The 17,139-nt window shown below is 50.3% G+C and overlaps 4 protein-coding genes across 7 annotated transcripts in view; 2 read left to right on the top strand and 2 right to left on the bottom strand.

The window, feature by feature from the left end:
• LOC120834176 (zinc finger MYM-type protein 2) overlaps nucleotides 1-836 on the top strand; it is a gene marked incomplete in the record, with an annotated part of 11,933 nt that extends 11,097 nt beyond the window's left edge. Inside the window, 1 exon segment of the mRNA XM_078090887.1 lies at nucleotides 618-836. Within this exon segment, the coding sequence (XP_077947013.1) occupies nucleotides 618-780 (163 nt within the window).
• Nucleotides 837-885: 49 nt separating this feature from the next.
• Nucleotides 886-3,086, top strand: LOC144388870 (zinc finger MYM-type protein 2-like; the record flags this gene model as incomplete). Its single annotated transcript, XM_078091430.1, is given in 4 exon segments — nucleotides 886-1,138; nucleotides 1,307-1,369; nucleotides 1,372-1,438; nucleotides 1,720-3,086. Coding segments are annotated over 4 exon segments (600 nt in total), but the record flags the coding sequence as incomplete, so codon positions are not given.
• Nucleotides 3,087-7,644: 4,558 nt separating this feature from the next.
• Nucleotides 7,645-12,548, bottom strand: LOC120834179 (gap junction Cx32.2 protein). 4 transcript variants are annotated; one of them, XM_040202027.2, is made up of 4 exons: nucleotides 12,424-12,548; nucleotides 12,068-12,158; nucleotides 11,658-11,719; nucleotides 7,645-10,543 (listed from the first exon to the last, which is right to left on the bottom strand). In XM_040202027.2, exon 4 carries the CDS (start codon nucleotides 10,524-10,526, stop codon nucleotides 9,093-9,095), a length of 1,434 nt encoding a protein of 477 aa, XP_040057961.2. In that variant the 5' UTR covers nucleotides 10,527-10,543; nucleotides 11,658-11,719; nucleotides 12,068-12,158; nucleotides 12,424-12,548; the 3' UTR covers nucleotides 7,645-9,092. The 4 variants fall into 4 exon arrangements, with proteins under 4 accessions (XP_040057961.2, XP_077947010.1, XP_077947011.1 ...); XM_078090884.1 differs by having other exon boundaries at nucleotides 12,068-12,192; nucleotides 12,424-12,542; XM_078090885.1 differs by having other exon boundaries at nucleotides 12,068-12,174; nucleotides 12,424-12,522.
• A 474-nt stretch (nucleotides 12,549-13,022) lies between these two features.
• On the bottom strand, nucleotides 13,023-16,738 carry gjb8 (gap junction protein beta 8). The gene is made up of 2 exons (XM_040202534.2): nucleotides 16,595-16,738; nucleotides 13,023-15,698 (listed from the first exon to the last, which is right to left on the bottom strand). Exon 2 carries the CDS (start codon nucleotides 15,656-15,658, stop codon nucleotides 14,870-14,872), a length of 789 nt encoding a protein of 262 aa, XP_040058468.2. The 5' UTR covers nucleotides 15,659-15,698; nucleotides 16,595-16,738; the 3' UTR covers nucleotides 13,023-14,869.
• Nucleotides 16,739-17,139: the final 401 nt, after the last annotated feature.

Genomic DNA, 17,139 nt, shown 5'->3' with positions numbered 1-17,139 from the left:
TAAAGAATATAGAAATGAACTTTAATTTCAAAAAGATTTGGCCTCTTTAGATCTTAGATCTTTAGATCTATTAGAAGTCCTTGCAGTGTTTTTTAGAGGGAGGAACTAAAGTTGGAGGGCGTGTTTCCGGTGGGACAGAGATTAGTGGTGCGCAGCCTCGCCCGCGCGCTCACACCGTGAGCAGCATGGCGGCGGCGAGCAGCGCGGCGTCTCGCGTCCTCTGCGGAGGACTTTTCCCACAGAAAAGTGTAAGATCGATTTTCACTTCTTGTTAAAACTTACAGCGGTTAGAATATTTATAGTATTTCGCGTCTGGCGTAGAAAGGTCGGACTTGAGCTGTTTTCCGCGCCTTGCCGCGGTATTTTCTCCTCGTTCTAAACACGTGTCCTACAATGTTTAGTTTATAGACCAGAACCCGCATCGCAGCCCGATGTGTCCTGTGATTATAACTGTTGATTTGCTGTTCACATTCTGAAAACAAACTGCTGATCACTTTAAATATGAGGACACGCGCATCGAACATCACGCTGCATCGCGTTGACCTTTTTTTTAATTATTATTTTTAAATGTAATTTGACGGCTTCTCTTTGCGCTTTGAAGCACCTTCACGCCAAAGCCGGACGGACGACCTGTTCGGCGACCCGAGCTACTGGCGGTTTGGAGAAGAGCTCAACAAGGTTCTGAAGGACTGGCAGCCCAGCGTGCTCCCTGACGGTGGGTATCAGTCACCTGCTCGGCGGCGCCACCTGGTGGCGCAGAGCCGCGGGTCCCGTGATTAGATCACTTTTGCTGTTCACATCCTGATTGCCTGTGATTGCACTATGATATATGAGGACCCCCCCCCCCCCCCCCAGTGAAATGTATTTTGCACACACATCCAATGACTGACTGGTCGTTTGCGGCCCCCCAGGCTCCCTGTGGGCCGCGTGGAGGAGCGCTGCCTGTGGAGCAGCGGGCAGCTCGGGGAGCAGAGTCCGGCCGCTCTGCTGCGCTCGCTGGTCTACCTGAACACCAAACACCTGGGCCTGCGCACCGTGGAGCAGCACCTCCGCCTCTCCTTCGCCAACGTGTACGGCCCCGTCGCCGTGGAGACGGCCGCCTGCGCCCGCCCGCCCTCCATCTCTCAGGATCACCACGGTGAGGCGGCGAGAGCGAGCTGTTAAGATTTCGGGGTTATTGGCTCTGAGGAAATGAAATATAGATGTTGAGGGGAAAAAATATTTCTCGTTAAATGTCCAGTTTATGGATCGAATTATGTTCAGAATTTCGGCATTTAATTAAAACGTTGATTCGTGATTCTTTCAGTGCAAGCAGAGTCGAGGAAGAGGAAGCGCACGTTGCAGGACGGCGATCAGGACGACGACTCGGGAGCTCGGCGGTCCGCCGCCCGGTGAAGAAGCACGAGGGTCGCCTGTACGACCTCTACAGGGCCAAGTGGTGGGTTCAAAGCCAGACATCTGATCTCTACGCTTACACGAATGTAATAAAGTGACATTTCTCTGGAGTCCTGTGATTAATTCTCTTTGCTGTTCACATCCAGACGTCTCGACGATGTTGATTATCAGAAATATGAGGACTGGCCAGAAAATGATTTCAGTGTTTAACCACAGATTAACTCCTCCCTTGTCTCCTTTCCTTCTCTTGTTCACATCCTTTCTAAACTGAATCTGAAACCATCGTGCGTCTGGATTGTTCACTCTTTTCTCCCCCCCTGCCAGCCCGGCGTCGCTGCGCGAGCGTCTGGACATCTTCTACGTTCAGCCGGATCCGGACCGCGGCCCCGACGACCCGCTGTGGTTCAGCTCCACGCCGCTGGAGCGGCGGATCCTGGAGAGCGTCCTCGCCAGAGTCCTCCTGGTCAGAGACGTTTACACGGACAGACGGCGCCCGGGGGAGGACGCGGACGGGGGGGGGAGGAGTAGCGGCCACCGCTAGCAAGCCCTGAACGGTTTGACCCTCCTCCTCCTCCTCGATCCAGGGTCTCCTCCTGGTGAGGAGCGTCCACAGCGAGGACGACAGTGGGGACAAAGAGCAGCCCGAACTTTTATATCCCAGGTCCTCTTTTTTTAACGAGACGAGGTGAAGTCCTCAAACCTGTAACTCAAAATCACGCTTTAAAAACGGTTCTCGGGGCAACGGGCTCCTCCTCTCCGGATGGGGGGGCAGTGAAATGTCGGCGGATCGTTTTCTGGTTCGGATCCAGCAGCAGTTTCACACTTCAGATTCCTCCCATAAATACAAACACTAAATATGAACGTGTCTTTGGACGCTCCGCCTCCTCGCCGTCAGGCCGCTAAGCTCCTCCCACCGCGGGGCTGAACCCCCCGCCGACGCGCTGCGTCTCCTTTCAGGACCTCATGCCATGTAGCGTTGTGGAGTGTAAATACCCCCCGAGTCAAAAGCACCACCACCCCCCTTTTTAAGAAGTATAAAAACTTGATATTTATTTCCGTTACGTCGGATCTTCGTGGGCGTCACGCTGCTGCAGCCTCGTTGCTTTCTGTGTGTGCGTCTCCTTTAGTTTAAAACCAGAGCACCTCCTCTTCCTCCTTCCAGCTGGTTTCACTGCAAACAGCTTATATCGATGGTTTGGACAATATATTTCCCTCTTTTACACTATTCATTGTTCATTAAAGATTTTATTTATGTGCTTAAAAGTCCCCTTTTCTGCATTTTAATGTTTTGTTTGAATTTCCAAATGTCTCAATAAATGTGGAGATTTTGTCATGAACTTTAGTATCGATTGAAGGATTGTTTGTTTCTTGGATGACTTTTGTTTATAGGGAGACGCTTTAAAGCTCCACGTCCGCCTCAAGTAACTTAATTACATGAATTTCTCCCACCTGAAGGATCGACGGTTCTCGTGAACTCTGAGGACGTTGTGGCAGCGTATCGGCCCCAGAGATTTTTCTTTTTTTCTTTGTCTTTGTCGAGGAGCTCGGTGAGCGTGGAGGACGTTTCGTTTGTTTAGTGTGCTGGACTCCAGCGGCGGTGAGCAGACCTGCTGATGCCTAACGTGAATGTGCCTATCTGTAAATACTGAGAACTGCTGCGGCCGCGTGAAATAAATGACTTCCTTTTCTAATGAGGCTGCACTTCATTGTATTAACGCGTTTACGCTTTACCTGCTTGTCTACAAGCGTCTCTTCGTCTATTAGAAGTTACGTTACGCTCGTGTTGGATGTGTCGCCCCCGGTGGACTAACGCGGTATCGTCTCAGCAGCAGAGTCTGTCTGCCCCCCCCCCGGTCCTGGTCCTGGTCCTCCCGGGCCTCCCTTCACTCCAGCAGGTTCAGCAATCTGCTCCTGGAGGACGAGGACGAGCTGAACTGGTTGGATACGATTTAAGAACCACAAATAAAACCAGGGAACAAACTTTAGTGAACTGTGTTCTTTGAAAGGTCAGAGCCGGGGCCCTCCTCCCTATCCAGAGCCTTGGTCTCTTAGGCGGGGGTGTTATCTGGAGGCGGCTGACGGTGGAGGAGGCCTGTCGACACCACCAGGTCCACACCTACCCCCCCCCCCCCCCCCCCCCCCCCCCCTCCCCAGAACAGCAAAGCAACACGTCCACTGTGCTGGGGGGTCTTTAATATAGAAAACGTCAGATTAAATTACACAGAATGACAAACGCCCAAAGCCGCCGTCCCGTCCTTCCCCGGTGGGGGCGCCGCCTTCGCTGTAAACGTCCCCCAACTTTCAATTGGTTCCTGAGCTCAAGTTGAGCTTCCGGCGACCCCCCCCACACCCCCTCACATTTGTTTTTTTTGGAGAGGCAAGCTTTTTCCTTTGTGTGCCGTCCATGTGTTGGCCCGACTCCAGTGACTCGTCCCATTGATGTAAAGCTGGGAGCCGCATGGCCCACCGGCCCCCGCAGCCCCCCACTGGCCCCCACTGGCCCCCACTGGCCCCCACTGGCCCCCGCAGCGTTTTTCACCCCGGTGAGTTGTTTTTTTTGTCCGGGCTCAATCCCCGGCTCTTCCAGGGGCATAAAGGAAGCGCTGTGGTCAGCAGGGTCATGTGGGCGAGGCCCCGCATGACCCTGCTGACGTGGTTTGATTGGAGGAGGATTCCAATCAAACCACGTCACCAATGATAAAAATACAGCAAGACGTGTGTGAGAGAGAGAGAGCGGACGTGGGTTAAAGTGCAGCAAACTAATACCCCCCTGACCCTGTTTAGGGAGCTGCAGTGGAAACAACAACCCCTCTAACGCAGTCAACAAACCCAACTTTATCCAGAACGCACACACACACAGACAGACGCACATCCGCTCTGCATCCAGGAACACACTCCCCTTGTTGTGGATGTGAGCTGCTGTGACCTTTGGCCTCTGAAGCATAAAAAAAGCATGTTATATATAATATATATATATATATATATATATATATATATATATGAATGTGACATCTTGTGATTCATTTGTCTCCGTTGTGTTTGCAGACGGTAGAAATGTCTCACATCATGCAGCTCAGCTCCTGCTGGTTAATCTGATATGAGCCTTTGTGGTCAGTGAATTCATTAAGGCAGTTATTTGCTCCAGAGGTTAAGGAACTCCACAACGTGGTGCTCATTAGTTATATGAAATAATTAAGAACGAATGGGATTTGTTTGGTGATCTCACTGCTTCCTTCCTCCTCTCTGCCTGGCGCTGATTATTTAGTGTAGTTTATTATCTTGAAGTAGCATCAACTGATTTAAAAACAGAGAACTGTTTAAGAAGTTTAACACTGTCGCTGGGCTAGAAAAAGTCTGTTATTTAATGGACATTTCCATAAGCCGGTGGCCAGAAATATTCATCACACTCCTGAAATACATAAAGGGGGCCGAGGTATTCGTGCTGTGGGCTGAGTGTGAATTTGTCGGGTGATTAAAGGCTAAAAATAAGCGTGTCTGCTGTGGACCAGTGACTCTGTGCAGTCCGGGTGGGACAAAACACCACAATGGTGACCGGGCCTTCTCTAATGGGTCAGCGTTACTATTTCTTTAAATGAACAAGCAATGATTAAACATAAGCAACTTGTGTCTTCTACCATTGTTTTTGGTATTCAGCCATTGTTTTGGATGATGGATTATAAAGAAAGAAAAGTGAGAGGGTTTTCTTTCTCACACAAAATCAGTTCATGCTTCTTTTTGCTAATATTACTCCGTCTCCCGGCTCGTTAACAGAAACCTACAATGTCCCAAATACCAGAAATAAAACCTGATCCGACTGAACGTGTCGCTCTTCCTGGATGCTATGGAGAGAAAACTGAACGTCTGCGACGCGTCCGGCAGTGGAGTCGTCGATCTCCCGTCACTCTTCAGCCACTGGACTCAAGAGTCCGCCACTCATGTTCTGAACTCTGATGTCCGACCCGGTGCCAGATATCCAGAGGCAAAGTCACCTTTTCTCTATCACTTACTAAATAGTAATATAATCCTGCAGTAAGTCATTGATTGTTAAGCCTATAAACAATTCATCACACGTTGAATTTCATTGGATGTTAATCACTTTGTTTTTACCACCTGTGTCTTTGTGGATGAGGCTAACGATACCATCTAGTTTGCAAGAGGCCTCCTGCTATAACATTTGTATTTACGCATTTAAGTGCAAGCTAAATAGCTAAACTGGCTAGCTGCAGTTAGCTGAAGATAACAGAGGAATTGAAATGACAACTTTCTCATAATATAAAGGATAAATGATGACGTGCAGGATGTAAACTTGCATCGAAAAGATCAAAACAAACCTTTTTTCGCTCACCCTACACAGCTTAGCTTATTAGGTCTCCCACTCGCTGGTGGGAGGTTGTATTTGAATTACCGTCCTGAACGGGGCTGAGAAGTCTGTCCCAGGCTCAGCGTCGCATTCCGACGATCGCTGCTGGAATGCAGAGTGAGGGGTGTGTGGGGGGGTCGACAAGAGCCGACGAGGAGAGAAATGCTAGAGACTGACAGGAAGCCAGTAGTTCAGATTATCAAGAGCCGTATGCTGCCGCTAATCAGATGCAAGGGATTATCTGGGAAGAAGTTATGCAATAAATATTCTGCCATGATTTTCCTTTAACCCTGATCTGATATTCCTCTATCCTACCCTGGTCTGGTCTCATCCTACCCTGTCTGGTATCATCCTACCTTGGTCCGGTGTCATCCTACCCTGGTCTGGTCTCATAATACCCTCTCTGGTCTCATCCTACCCTGGTCTGGTCTTATCCTACCCTATCTGGTCTCATCCTACCCTGTCCGGTCTCATCCTACCTTGGTCCGGTGTCATCGTACCCTGGTCTGGTCTCATCCTACCATCTCTGGTCTCATCCTACCCTGGTCTGATCTTATCCTACCCTATCTGGTCTCATCCTACCCTGTCCGGTCTCATCCTACCCTGTCTGGTGTCATCCTACCCTGGTCCAGTGTCATCCTACCCTGTCTGGTCTCATCCTACCATCTCTGGTCTCATCCTACCCTGGTCTGATCTTATCCTACCCTATCTGGTCTCATCCTACCCTGTCTGGTCTCATCCTACCATCTCTGGTCTCATCCTACCCTGGTCTGATCTTATCCTACCCTATCTGGTCTCATCCTACCCTGTCCGGTCTCATCCTACCCTGGTCCAGTGTCATCCTAACCTGTATGGTGTCATCCTACCCTGTCTGGTCTTATCATACCCTGGTCTGGTCTTATCCTACCCTATCTGGTCTCATCCTACCCTGGTCCGGTCTCATCCTACCCTATCTGGTCTCATCCTACCCTGGTCCGGTCTCATCCTACCCTATCTGGTCTCATCCTACCCTGGTCCGGTCTCATCCTACCCTATCTGGTCTCATCCTACCCTGGTCTGGTCTCATCCTACCCTGTCTGGTGTCATCCTACCCTCGCTGGTCTTATCATACCCTGGTCTGGTCTTATCCTACCCTATCTGGTCTCATCCTACCCTGGTCTGGTCTCATCCTACCCTGATCCGGTCTCATCCTACCCTATCTGGTCTTATCCTACCCTGGTCCAGTCTCATAACACCCTCTCTGGTCTTATCATACCCTGGTCTGGTCTCATTCTACCCTATCTGGTCTCATCCTACCCTGGTCCGGTCTCATCCTACCCTATCTGGTCTCATCCTACCCTGGTCTCGTCTTTCTCTGCCCATCTTCTTCTATCTACTCACATCCTCACATCGTCACGTCTTCTACTGGATCTGGACTTACTACCTGATTTGGTTGGTAGGTACAATTTTGAGGTGCGCCATTTGAGTATTGCATTTTATTTTTGTACTAGACAGTAAATATACTTATACAACTTTGTTACTCTATTCCACTACATCTCAGAAGTAGTGCATTATATATCGCCACACACTTCATTCATTTGATAATTTGATTTATTATCAAATAAACGCAGTACAAACTTTTACTTCAGTAACATTTTGAAAGCGTGACTTGTGCTTGTATCATTTCTACATGGTGCTGATACTAAAGTAACGTATGAGCTTATAATGGCCTTCTGTTAGAACTGAGGTCTAGAATATAATACGAGTTAAGGTCAATGTAAACAAGGAAGACCACATCTAGTTAATTTAACACTATTCTACTTTGAACATATTGTGCAAATGATTAATAAAGTATCTACCTACCTACCTACCCATCTGTGTTTCATCAGTCAAGCAAAATAACAAATATGTTACAAAAGGTTTATTTATTTAACAGTTTTGAGGTAAATGAACATTTACATCAACTTGCTGTCACAAATGAATCATTCATACACAAGGCACTTCTCTTGTTTAAGACGGGCTGCTGCTCGGAGTGGGATGCTTCCTGTGAGGGGGGGCCGGGGGGATTAGCGGTGAGAACAACTGAGTGGACACACAGAAAAACACTGTTTCTTTCCGTCTCGCTTCTGCCTCTTTTCCCTGAACTGAGCTTCTTGTTGTGGAACAGCTGTGCAAATCTTTACCAGCTATCCAAATGCAAACCTTCGGCATGCCGTTACAGCAGCTCCGGTGAGATGGAGAGAGACATGGCGGATTCTCTCACAGCCTACGGGGGCCCCCGTGTTGTAGCCCTGGCCCCATCCATCACAGAAAGCAGACCCCCGGGTGCAGGTACTGATCCGGTGGGCTGCACGTTAACGGCTGGATACGAATCGTTATATAATATACACAAACATTAGTGGTTGTGAATAATGCGGAAGGAGAAAGGAGGACCTGCTGATGAATTCAGTTCAAAGTTCAGCTTCCTGAAGATCTCTAAGATGAAGCCAGATGAGCACAACAACAAAGGAAGAAGCTGACCGCCATCTTCTCTTCTGGCCTCAATCGTAGCAAATTACTAACTGACAATTCATCGGTAAAATTCTATTAAAAAAATATCACGGGGAAAATCCACTAGAACGTTTGAGGGCAAAAATAAAATAATCTTTGAAAAAATGATACCAATGGACAAGGAGAATATTGTTATTCTTTATGTCAGACGGCAGCCATGTTGTTTGAGGGTTCATTTCTAGTCTCTAGTGTTGTTGACAGAGCGGCGCGCCTAGAGACCCAGGTGCATTCTGGGTTTCACAGGAATGACCCCCACTTGCAGTTTTTTTAACCTCAGTCCATTGATCCATTCGTCTCAACCTTTATAGTCTCTGCCTGAAGCGCCGCGGTGGCTTATGGGTAAAAAAAACAAACAAGCGTTGGTGTGTCAGGGAGTCGCGGCGTTGCTTCCCGGGTGTTTGTTGGTTCGAGGTTCAGGAAGCGCTAAAGACCTTCAAGGTGGAAATGATGCCGGCTGACCGCAGTCCAGGTAAAATACCAAACATCCGGCCATGTTTCTTTGACATTCCGGTTGTCGTAATTTGTCCTTCAGGCTCAACAAAGAGTAAAAGAATAAAAGTAGAGATCTTTCCCTTTCCGAGGATCTACGTTGGGACGTCACGACGTCCCACGCTGCCCCGCGTTTGTGGGCGGAGCCTCCCGGCCAGCGTAGTCTGCGTCATCACGTTTCTGTGCGTAAATTAAGACCATCCGATAAAAAGAAGTAAAAACTACTCGGCAACTCGCTGATTGCCGAGAAGCAACAACTTATTCTCACGTGAACCGTTTGTTGTTCTGCTCCCGGGGGGGCGACGGGGGCTGAAGAGATTCAGACGGCCAGGTCGCCCGGCCTCGCCCTGACGCTGCTGGTCTTGCTGGCCCGGCTGAGCCGCCGATGGTCGGTCAGCGGGGGCTCGTGCATCTCCACGGTGGTGGTGGAGGTGTTGGTGGCGTGACCTTCCTCCTGCCCGCTCTTGCCCCCCCTCCAGCTGCCCGCGCTGGACGCGATGCTGCTGCTGCTGCTGCTGCTGGAGGCGGCGGCGGTGGAGTCGACGTTGCTGCAGACGTTGCTGCTGGGGGGGGGCGCCGCGGCATCCACGGGCCGCTGCTGCCGCTCTTTGCCGCTGCTGCTGGAGGACGAGGAGGATGGGGAGGAGGGGGCGGCGGCGGCGGCGGCCTTCATCTCCCGGGTCTGCTGCTCGGTGGCCAGGTTGGCCCAGTTCTGCTGCGTGGCCAGCCGGTGGTGGTTGTTGTTGTTGCTGCTGACGTAGTAGTGGGCGGAGGTGGGGGGGCGGCGGAGCGGCTCCTCCCGCCGGAGTCCGCCCGCCTTGAACTCCGCCGCCGCCGCCAGGCCCGCGGGCGGCAGGAAGGCGGCGCTGCCCGCCGTCACGTCCGTGTAGTCGGGGGGGCGGCCGAGGCCGCGGGGGGCAGTCCGGGAGCACTCGGGCTGCGCGAGGTTGACGCGGCGCGGCGACTCGTGGAGGGGCGGGGACTCGCTGCTCATGCCCTGCTTGACCTTCTTCCAGCCCAGGTGATAGATCTCCAACAAGTTCAGCAGGAGAGACACGCAGGCCACCACCAGCATGAACACGATGAAGATGGTCTTCTCGGTGGGCCGGGATATGAAGCAGTCCACCGCGTTGGGGCACGGCCAGCGGGCGCACTTGTACAGCGGCCTGAGCTGGAAGCCGTACAGGAAGTACTGCCCCAGGATGAAGCCCACCTCAAACAGGGTCTTGAAGATGATGTTCAACACGTAGGTGCGCAGCAACGCGCCCCGGATGCGGATCTTGCCGTGCTCGTCCCTGATTGGCGGCTTCTCCTTCTTGGCGCCCCCTCGCCCGCCTCCTCCCCCGCCCCCTCCCGAGTCCGCACCGTTCCTACAAAGGAGTTCTTTCTCCTCTCGGATCCTGCTGGCCTTGCGCGCGTCCTCCTCCTTCTCCTTGCGCTTCTCCTCCATGCGGACGATGTGCAGCACGTGGCCCAGGTAGATGAGGGTGGGCGTGGACACGAAGATGATCTGCAGCACCCAGAAGCGGATGTGCGAGATGGGGAAGGCCTCGTCGTAGCAGACGTTCTCGCAGCCGGGCTGCTGCGTGTTGCAGGTGAAGTCGGACTGCTCGTCGCCCCACACCTCCTCGGCCGCCGCGCCCAGCACCAGGATCCTGAAGATGAAGAGGACCGTCAGCCACACCTTGCCGACCACCGTCGAGTGCTCCTGAGCGTTCTCCAGCAGGCGGCCCAGAGAGCTCCAGTCGCCCATGCTTCACGAAGTCTGGCCTGTGGAGAGACGACAGGAGGCGAGGAAAGTCAAAAGTGGTCGGAGCTCAAGCGAACACACGGGAGGAGACGGACGGACGGACGGACGGACACCTGTCTCCTCTCTTCATTATGAAGTAACGGGTTCTTTATGGAGAACCACCACGCAGGCGTCGCATACGGAGAATGGAACCCCGGCGTGGGCCTCAAAAAAGCCTCAAAGAGCGGCCGGTCTGACCGAACCCGGTTCTCTCTCTCTCTGTCTGTCTCTCTCTGTCTGTCTCTCTCTGTCTGTCTCTCTCTCTGTCTCTCTCTCTGTCTGTCTCTCTCTGTCTGTCTCTCTCTCACCTGCTCGCTCCACTGACCAGCAGGCATGTGCTGAGATCAACATTATGATGCTCGAAAACAGCATTTAGCAGAGATGGGGCTCGCACACACACACACACACACACACACACGCACGCACGCACGCACGCACGCGCACACACACGCACACACACGCACACACACGCACACAGACAAGCACGCACGCACACACACACGCACGCACACACACACGCACACAGACACGCACACACACACGCACACACACACGCACACACACGCACACACACACGCACACAGACACACACAGACACACGCACGCACACAGACACACACACGCACACAGACACACAGACACACACACACGCACACAGACAAGCACGCACGCACACACACACGTACACAGACACACACAGACACACGCACGCACACAGACACACACGCACACAGACACACACACACACGCATGCACACACACACAGACACACACACACACGCACACAGATACGCACACAGACACACACACGCACACACACCTCCCGTCCGCTTGCTGTGAACTGTAATATCGACACAACGACAATCAAATTAAAAAGTTTTACTCCCCACAACGAAAATATGAAAACGACGTGAGAGAAATTCCTGTGTGAGAAATAAGTTTCGGTGTTTTTTTCTCTTTTGATTAACTGACATGTTCCGTCGGTTCAGTTACTTTTTTGGTTAAATTACAACGATACGAATCGGAGGATGTCCTCTGTAGGTGAGTTATTCTTTAGAGAGAAGAATGCAGGGAACAAATTCAAGAGAAACTCACTAAAATATCCTTGTGTTAAAGGTGATGAATCCATCGACTGGGGCTCACGACACGGACGACACCTGGAACAGAAGACAACCTTTAGTCATTTCTTTCCTTTGGCACTAACAAACATAATTTCACCAACATATTAAACGTTCTGTGCACGTTTCTAGCAATAATCATCACGTATCCAGATCATAGCACTGACGGAAAAGCATCCAAAGCGTTGGCGGCGGGACATCCCGCAGGGTTTGACCTGCTCATAACTCCATCATCGTCGGTGAGTTTCACAGGAATTTGTGGTATTTTGTCAGGTTCAAATACAAAGCCCAGCTGCTGACAACGCAGACGAGTCCAGACCCCCGTTGAGCTTTTGTCTCGCTCTTGTCGTTTAGTCCCACCGAGGCCGCTCTTAATTACCGGATTACCTTCCTTATTCTTCGTGCATCCAAGGGGAGACGCCGCGGGTCCACAGTGACTCACAGACGCGAGGCGGACAGAATCCAGAAGCTGTGATGTCTGGGGAAGGAGACTTCTGGATCAGTGAAGAGACCTTTGGTCACAAGACACCAGGGCCATTGAATTAAAGAGTCCATATCAATGTGAAACTTCATCAAGAGGAGCATGTTTGTATGCGTGATTAGATGTGTAGATGAAGCATTGTGTAACGGTACCTTTGGTGAATTTAAAGACAATTTAAATCTAGAGAAGCCCGAGAACGTTCTGAGGAAAGACCCCTTTGAACTACTTTCATCTGACGGTGAGAGAACTTCGGTTTTCGTACCTTTCACACCGAAGACGTCACGCGGAAAGTCGAGAGTCGGATCCATCCGCCGTCCCCGGTGCCCCGCTGTGAGTGCGCGGGGAGGCTGCAGCGACCCCCCCCTCCGCCCTCCTCCCCCCCCCCCCCCCTCCTCCTCCCCCCCTCCGGCTCCCGGTCGGCGCGTCGCCCGCCGCCTCGCGCGCGGATCAAGTCCGTCCGGACTTGGTCCGGGCCTCGGTGGCGCGAAGCTGCGAGCCGGTTCCTGCCGCGCGTGGACTGTCACGTCGCGTGAGCGTGCGCGGATGGACCCCCCCCCACCCGGTGCCCCCCCGGTGCCGCCCCGCGCCGCGTGTCACAGAGCCACCGAGCAACAAAAGTCAACGCAAAGCTTCTCCAGAGTCCGTCAATCATGGAATCCTCCGCGCGTCAAAACTCTCAACGTTCATCGTCTTCATTCAGGAATCCGTTGAAATATTTTGAAATATATATAAAATGTATAAGAATTATTTATTTGTTCGTAGATCCGCAAAGGTTTCTGGAAATTGTGATAAATAAAATTCTCCACAAAATATCTACAGACCTTCGTGGATGTTTCTGTAAGAGGAAAACATGAAACGTGCTTTATGTATTCAAAATTTGTTTTATTTATCAAAGTGCATCTATGATTTAACTTATAAACAAAAACAAAACAAAGTTAGCAACGTATTTATTTCTTGTCAGTTCATTTGTTCTTTGTTAGAGCAGATGTTAAAGAATAAAACATGTTAAAATGTCATCAGCCATCACCAATGGGAGGGTCAGAATGCAAGAGGTCAAAGGTCAAAGTGGAAACATCTCCTCAGTTATGTCATTTAAACATATGACTCTTCTAAGCTCCCTTCACACACGGGACGATCCAACTGGAGCTATTCCTGGAGGGGGCCGGGGACAAATACATTTTACAGCCCCCCCCCCTGATTAGTGTGCTGGCTAAAATAAGACTCACTGATCCAGCCGGGGGGGTCAGAGCCTGGTGGGACACGACCGAGGCCGTAACCAGGCTTCATAAAAGGACAACATATATTTGACATATTTTCTGCTGTGTATTGGAGGGGGGGGGGGGGGGGGGACACACGACCCCCCCAAAGAATGCGTGGTTACGCTCTTGGACGCGACGCTACACTATTTGTATTATTCATAATACATTATTGTTTTTAAAAACAGGAATACAACAATAATACAAATTGAACAATGTTTGTTATAAAAGGAACTAGATTCTATTAATGAGCACAACTAAACATCTGGATGTGGTCACAAAAATCAATATTAAAAGCATTAAGATAAACACATGGTTTAGAGTTTAGTCAATACGTAAAAAGCAAAAAACAAAATAAAGACAGTTGTGGAATAAATCCTCAACATTTGTTAAAATTGCTTATCTGATAAACCAGAATATAATTGAAATATTAATTGACTAACATCTGGTGAACAAGACTTTGATCTCAATCCTGCTGTTTTTATTTATTTACAAAAGGAATAAATTATTGCTTTGCCAAAACATCTGGTCCTTGTAAACGTATAAACTTTAATGCTGCTGGGATTGTTCATGTCAGATAACACTACTGTTAAGTCTTTAACTGCAAGCGGCGGAACAAAACATCTGGTCCAGATGTTCATCTTTGTCCACATTGCATATTTTCACACCAGTCGATGAACAAAAGTACAAAATACAGAAACACTAACGAGTAAAAGATTCTGATTCGATCAGATCTGTGATTTCATCTTGTTATATTAAAGCATGATCTCATGTCACATTTCTTGGTCATATCAAAATAAAAGCATTATTTTATAGACTCAACTATGAATTTTTAAAACTTCACGTCACTCGATTCAGATCACAGAGGATCGTAAAAACTCATCAACTACTGTAACAGCACGCGCTTAAAAAGTCTCCACTAAGAAAAAAAAAAACCCATCAGAACTTGACTTCACTTGATCTTCTTCGTCGCCACTAACGATCCTTCGGGCCCCGGCGAGGTTCCACTCAGCGCCACAAGGTGTCAGCGTGGACTCACTAAAACCTCGAGAACAGTTCAAACGCCGCCATGGGAGCAGAGGCCGCACCGGGCGCCAAACACTGGACCAACTGGGGGCTCCCGGCCAGGGGCCCCTTGTTCGGGATTAGGGTCTACGTATTTAAGCGCAACCAAGAGGCTTCTCCTGAACCGCAAAGTGGGTCTGTTGCTCCTACCGAGCTGACTGGGTTCGACCCGTTTGATAGTTCTGTGGTCATCTTACAAAAATAATGGTGTTGAAATAATAAGACAATTGAACATTTTACATCATTTCTGTTGCCCCCCCCCTCCTGTGCCGACCTCCCGAGAGACGGCACAAACAAAGTCGATGTTAAAGGTTCTGGGGGACGTTCTACCAGCCCGGTGGGAAGCTGGGGGAGGGGCTTCTCTTCTTCTGCGGCTGTCCCCGCCCCTCAGCACGTCCTGCTGGCGGCAGACAGCAGCTCGTTCTTCACGTTCTGAAGGTGGCTGTTGTCCTGCGGCACGCCGTCCGCGTGGCCGTACGGGCGGTTCCTCCGGTTGGACCGGGCCGAGCACCTCAGCGCCGCCTTCGCGATGAGGTAGCCCAGCTCGGCCACGTTCAGCACCATGCAGATGGTGGACGAGGACACCATGAAGATGGTGAAGACGGTCTTCTCCGTGGGCCTGGAGATGAAGCAGTCCACCTTGTTGGGGCAGGGCCACTGCTCGCACTTCACCAGCCGCGGCATCTGGAAGCCGCCGTACACGAAGTACAGCGCGTACATGAAGCCGCCCTCGAAGACGAGGCGGAAGAAGAGGCTGCAGGTGTAGGTCCACCACAGCGGGCCCGCGATGGGCAGGCGCCTCCTCTTCAGCGTCTCCAGCTCGTTGTCCGTCGTCCGCTCGGTGCCGTTGGAGGCCAGCATGGTCCTCTTGTCCCCGCGCTTCCTGTAGGCCACGTGCATGGCCACCAGCAGCGCCGGCGTGGACACGAAGATCAGCTGCAGGCACCACAGGCGGATGTGAGACACGGGGAAGAAGTGGTCGTAGCAGACGTTCTTGCAGCCGGGCTGCTGCGTGTTGCAGGTGAAGTCGGACTGCTCGTCGCCCCAGACGCTCTCGGCGGCCAGGACCAGGATGGTGATGCGGAAGATGAAGAGGACGGAGAGCCAGATCTTCCCCAGGCTGGTGGAGTGTTTGTTGACTCCGCCCAGCTGGGCGTAGAGCACCCCCCAAGACATGGCGCTGGCAGGAGGACCACCTGTGATGACGGAGGACCGCCTGAAGAGGGCGGGAGTTCAGCAGAAGAAAAAAAAAAAATTAACAGCACAGAAAAACAAACGTTCAAAACGTTTGGCGTTGGCCCGTGTCACATGACCACTATTAGTGTCACATGACCACTATTAGTGGCATCAAAGCCATTTATCAGGAGGAATGGAGGAAGAATTACTGGCCGCAAAGTGTCAGAAGCGCTGCCTTCAAATGACAAATGTTGCTCAGAGACACAATTACTGGCCGAGAAGAGACGCAACAACCAAACAGAGACACAAAACGCCCACAAAGACACACAACAGAACTACAAAACGCTGCTGCGCATTATTCAAGATGCAAATTGAGAAAATGCACCACAGGAAGTTGTTACTATTTTAGTTTGTCTATGCTTGTTGTGCGACATGGGCTTCAACTGAGTGTCTTTGTGCATAAGGACAATATATCCTCCTCGAATATACAAAGAGAGCAAATAAAGACACAAAAGTATTACCACAACGACACACAAAAAAATACACAAGATGACCACAAAATACACAAAATGACCACAGAAATGATCAGAAAGTTAACACTGCGTGTGAAATCGACAGAACAACACAACTCACATGGAAGAGAAGAGCTTGTTCACCTAGAATTTGTCATTTTAAAATTCCTTTTCAAAGTATCCTGCTGAGCTTATTTCACTTGTAATATGTTCTAAATGTAGGTCTTCTTTACCACTACATTGTTTGTACTTTGTGCTGTCATATGTAAGAATAGAGTTATTGTTTTAAAGGTAAAAGGTGGGATTCTTTATTTTGGTGGCACAATTAAAGAAAATTCACCTTCAATGCTGCACATGTAACGCTGATCGTGGGATGACACTTGTTACGTATTAACTACTAAGTGTTTGAACATCACTATCTCACCTGTTTGTGAAGAGGTCGTTTTGAAACAAACAGTCGCCCCGAAGACAAAAACAATTAATCCGGAGTTATTGGAAGAAGAGGAAAGTGTCTTCGTTGGACCAGGTCCGTCTCGTGTTCCGTCCTCCGGATGATTGAGACACACCTGAGGCTTCTGCCGGCTTTCACGGCCCCTTTGTGGGGAGGAGCCCGGGAGCGGATCCGGGGCGGGGCGGGGCCATGGGCGGGGCCTGTTGCATCCCCCTGCAGCGTCGTGCAGTGACCGTGCGTTTGATAGCGAGCAGAGAAACGTTCACTGGATATTTAACGGGGAGAATCGAAGCATCTCGTCGGGTTAAACTCTTTTATTTAAAGTACAGGAACACAAGTACTCAAGTAGCACAGGGTAGAACACTCAGTACTAACGTAATACATTTAAAGTCACACTTTACCTGCACGTAATATTGCAGCATTTATTATTTCAGAATATATTATTGCATCATAATTAGTGACCCATTATGTTGCAGAATAGGTAGAATTAATTGGATTTAATTTAGTTTACCTAAACT

The sequence above is a fragment of the Gasterosteus aculeatus genome, chromosome 16 (genome assembly GCF_964276395.1).
Source record: "Gasterosteus aculeatus chromosome 16, fGasAcu3.hap1.1, whole genome shotgun sequence".
In the NCBI taxonomy this organism is placed as follows: Eukaryota; Metazoa; Chordata; class Actinopteri; order Perciformes; family Gasterosteidae; genus Gasterosteus; species Gasterosteus aculeatus.
This window is presented reverse-complemented; position numbering and strand designations above follow the sequence as displayed.

Coding starts and splice junctions, on each gene's coding strand:
- LOC120834179 (XM_040202027.2), bottom strand. CDS start 10,526: ATGGGCGACTGGAGCTCTCTGGGCCGCCTGCTGGAGAACGCTCAGGAG.
- gjb8 (XM_040202534.2), bottom strand. CDS start 15,658: ATGTCTTGGGGGGTGCTCTACGCCCAGCTGGGCGGAGTCAACAAACAC.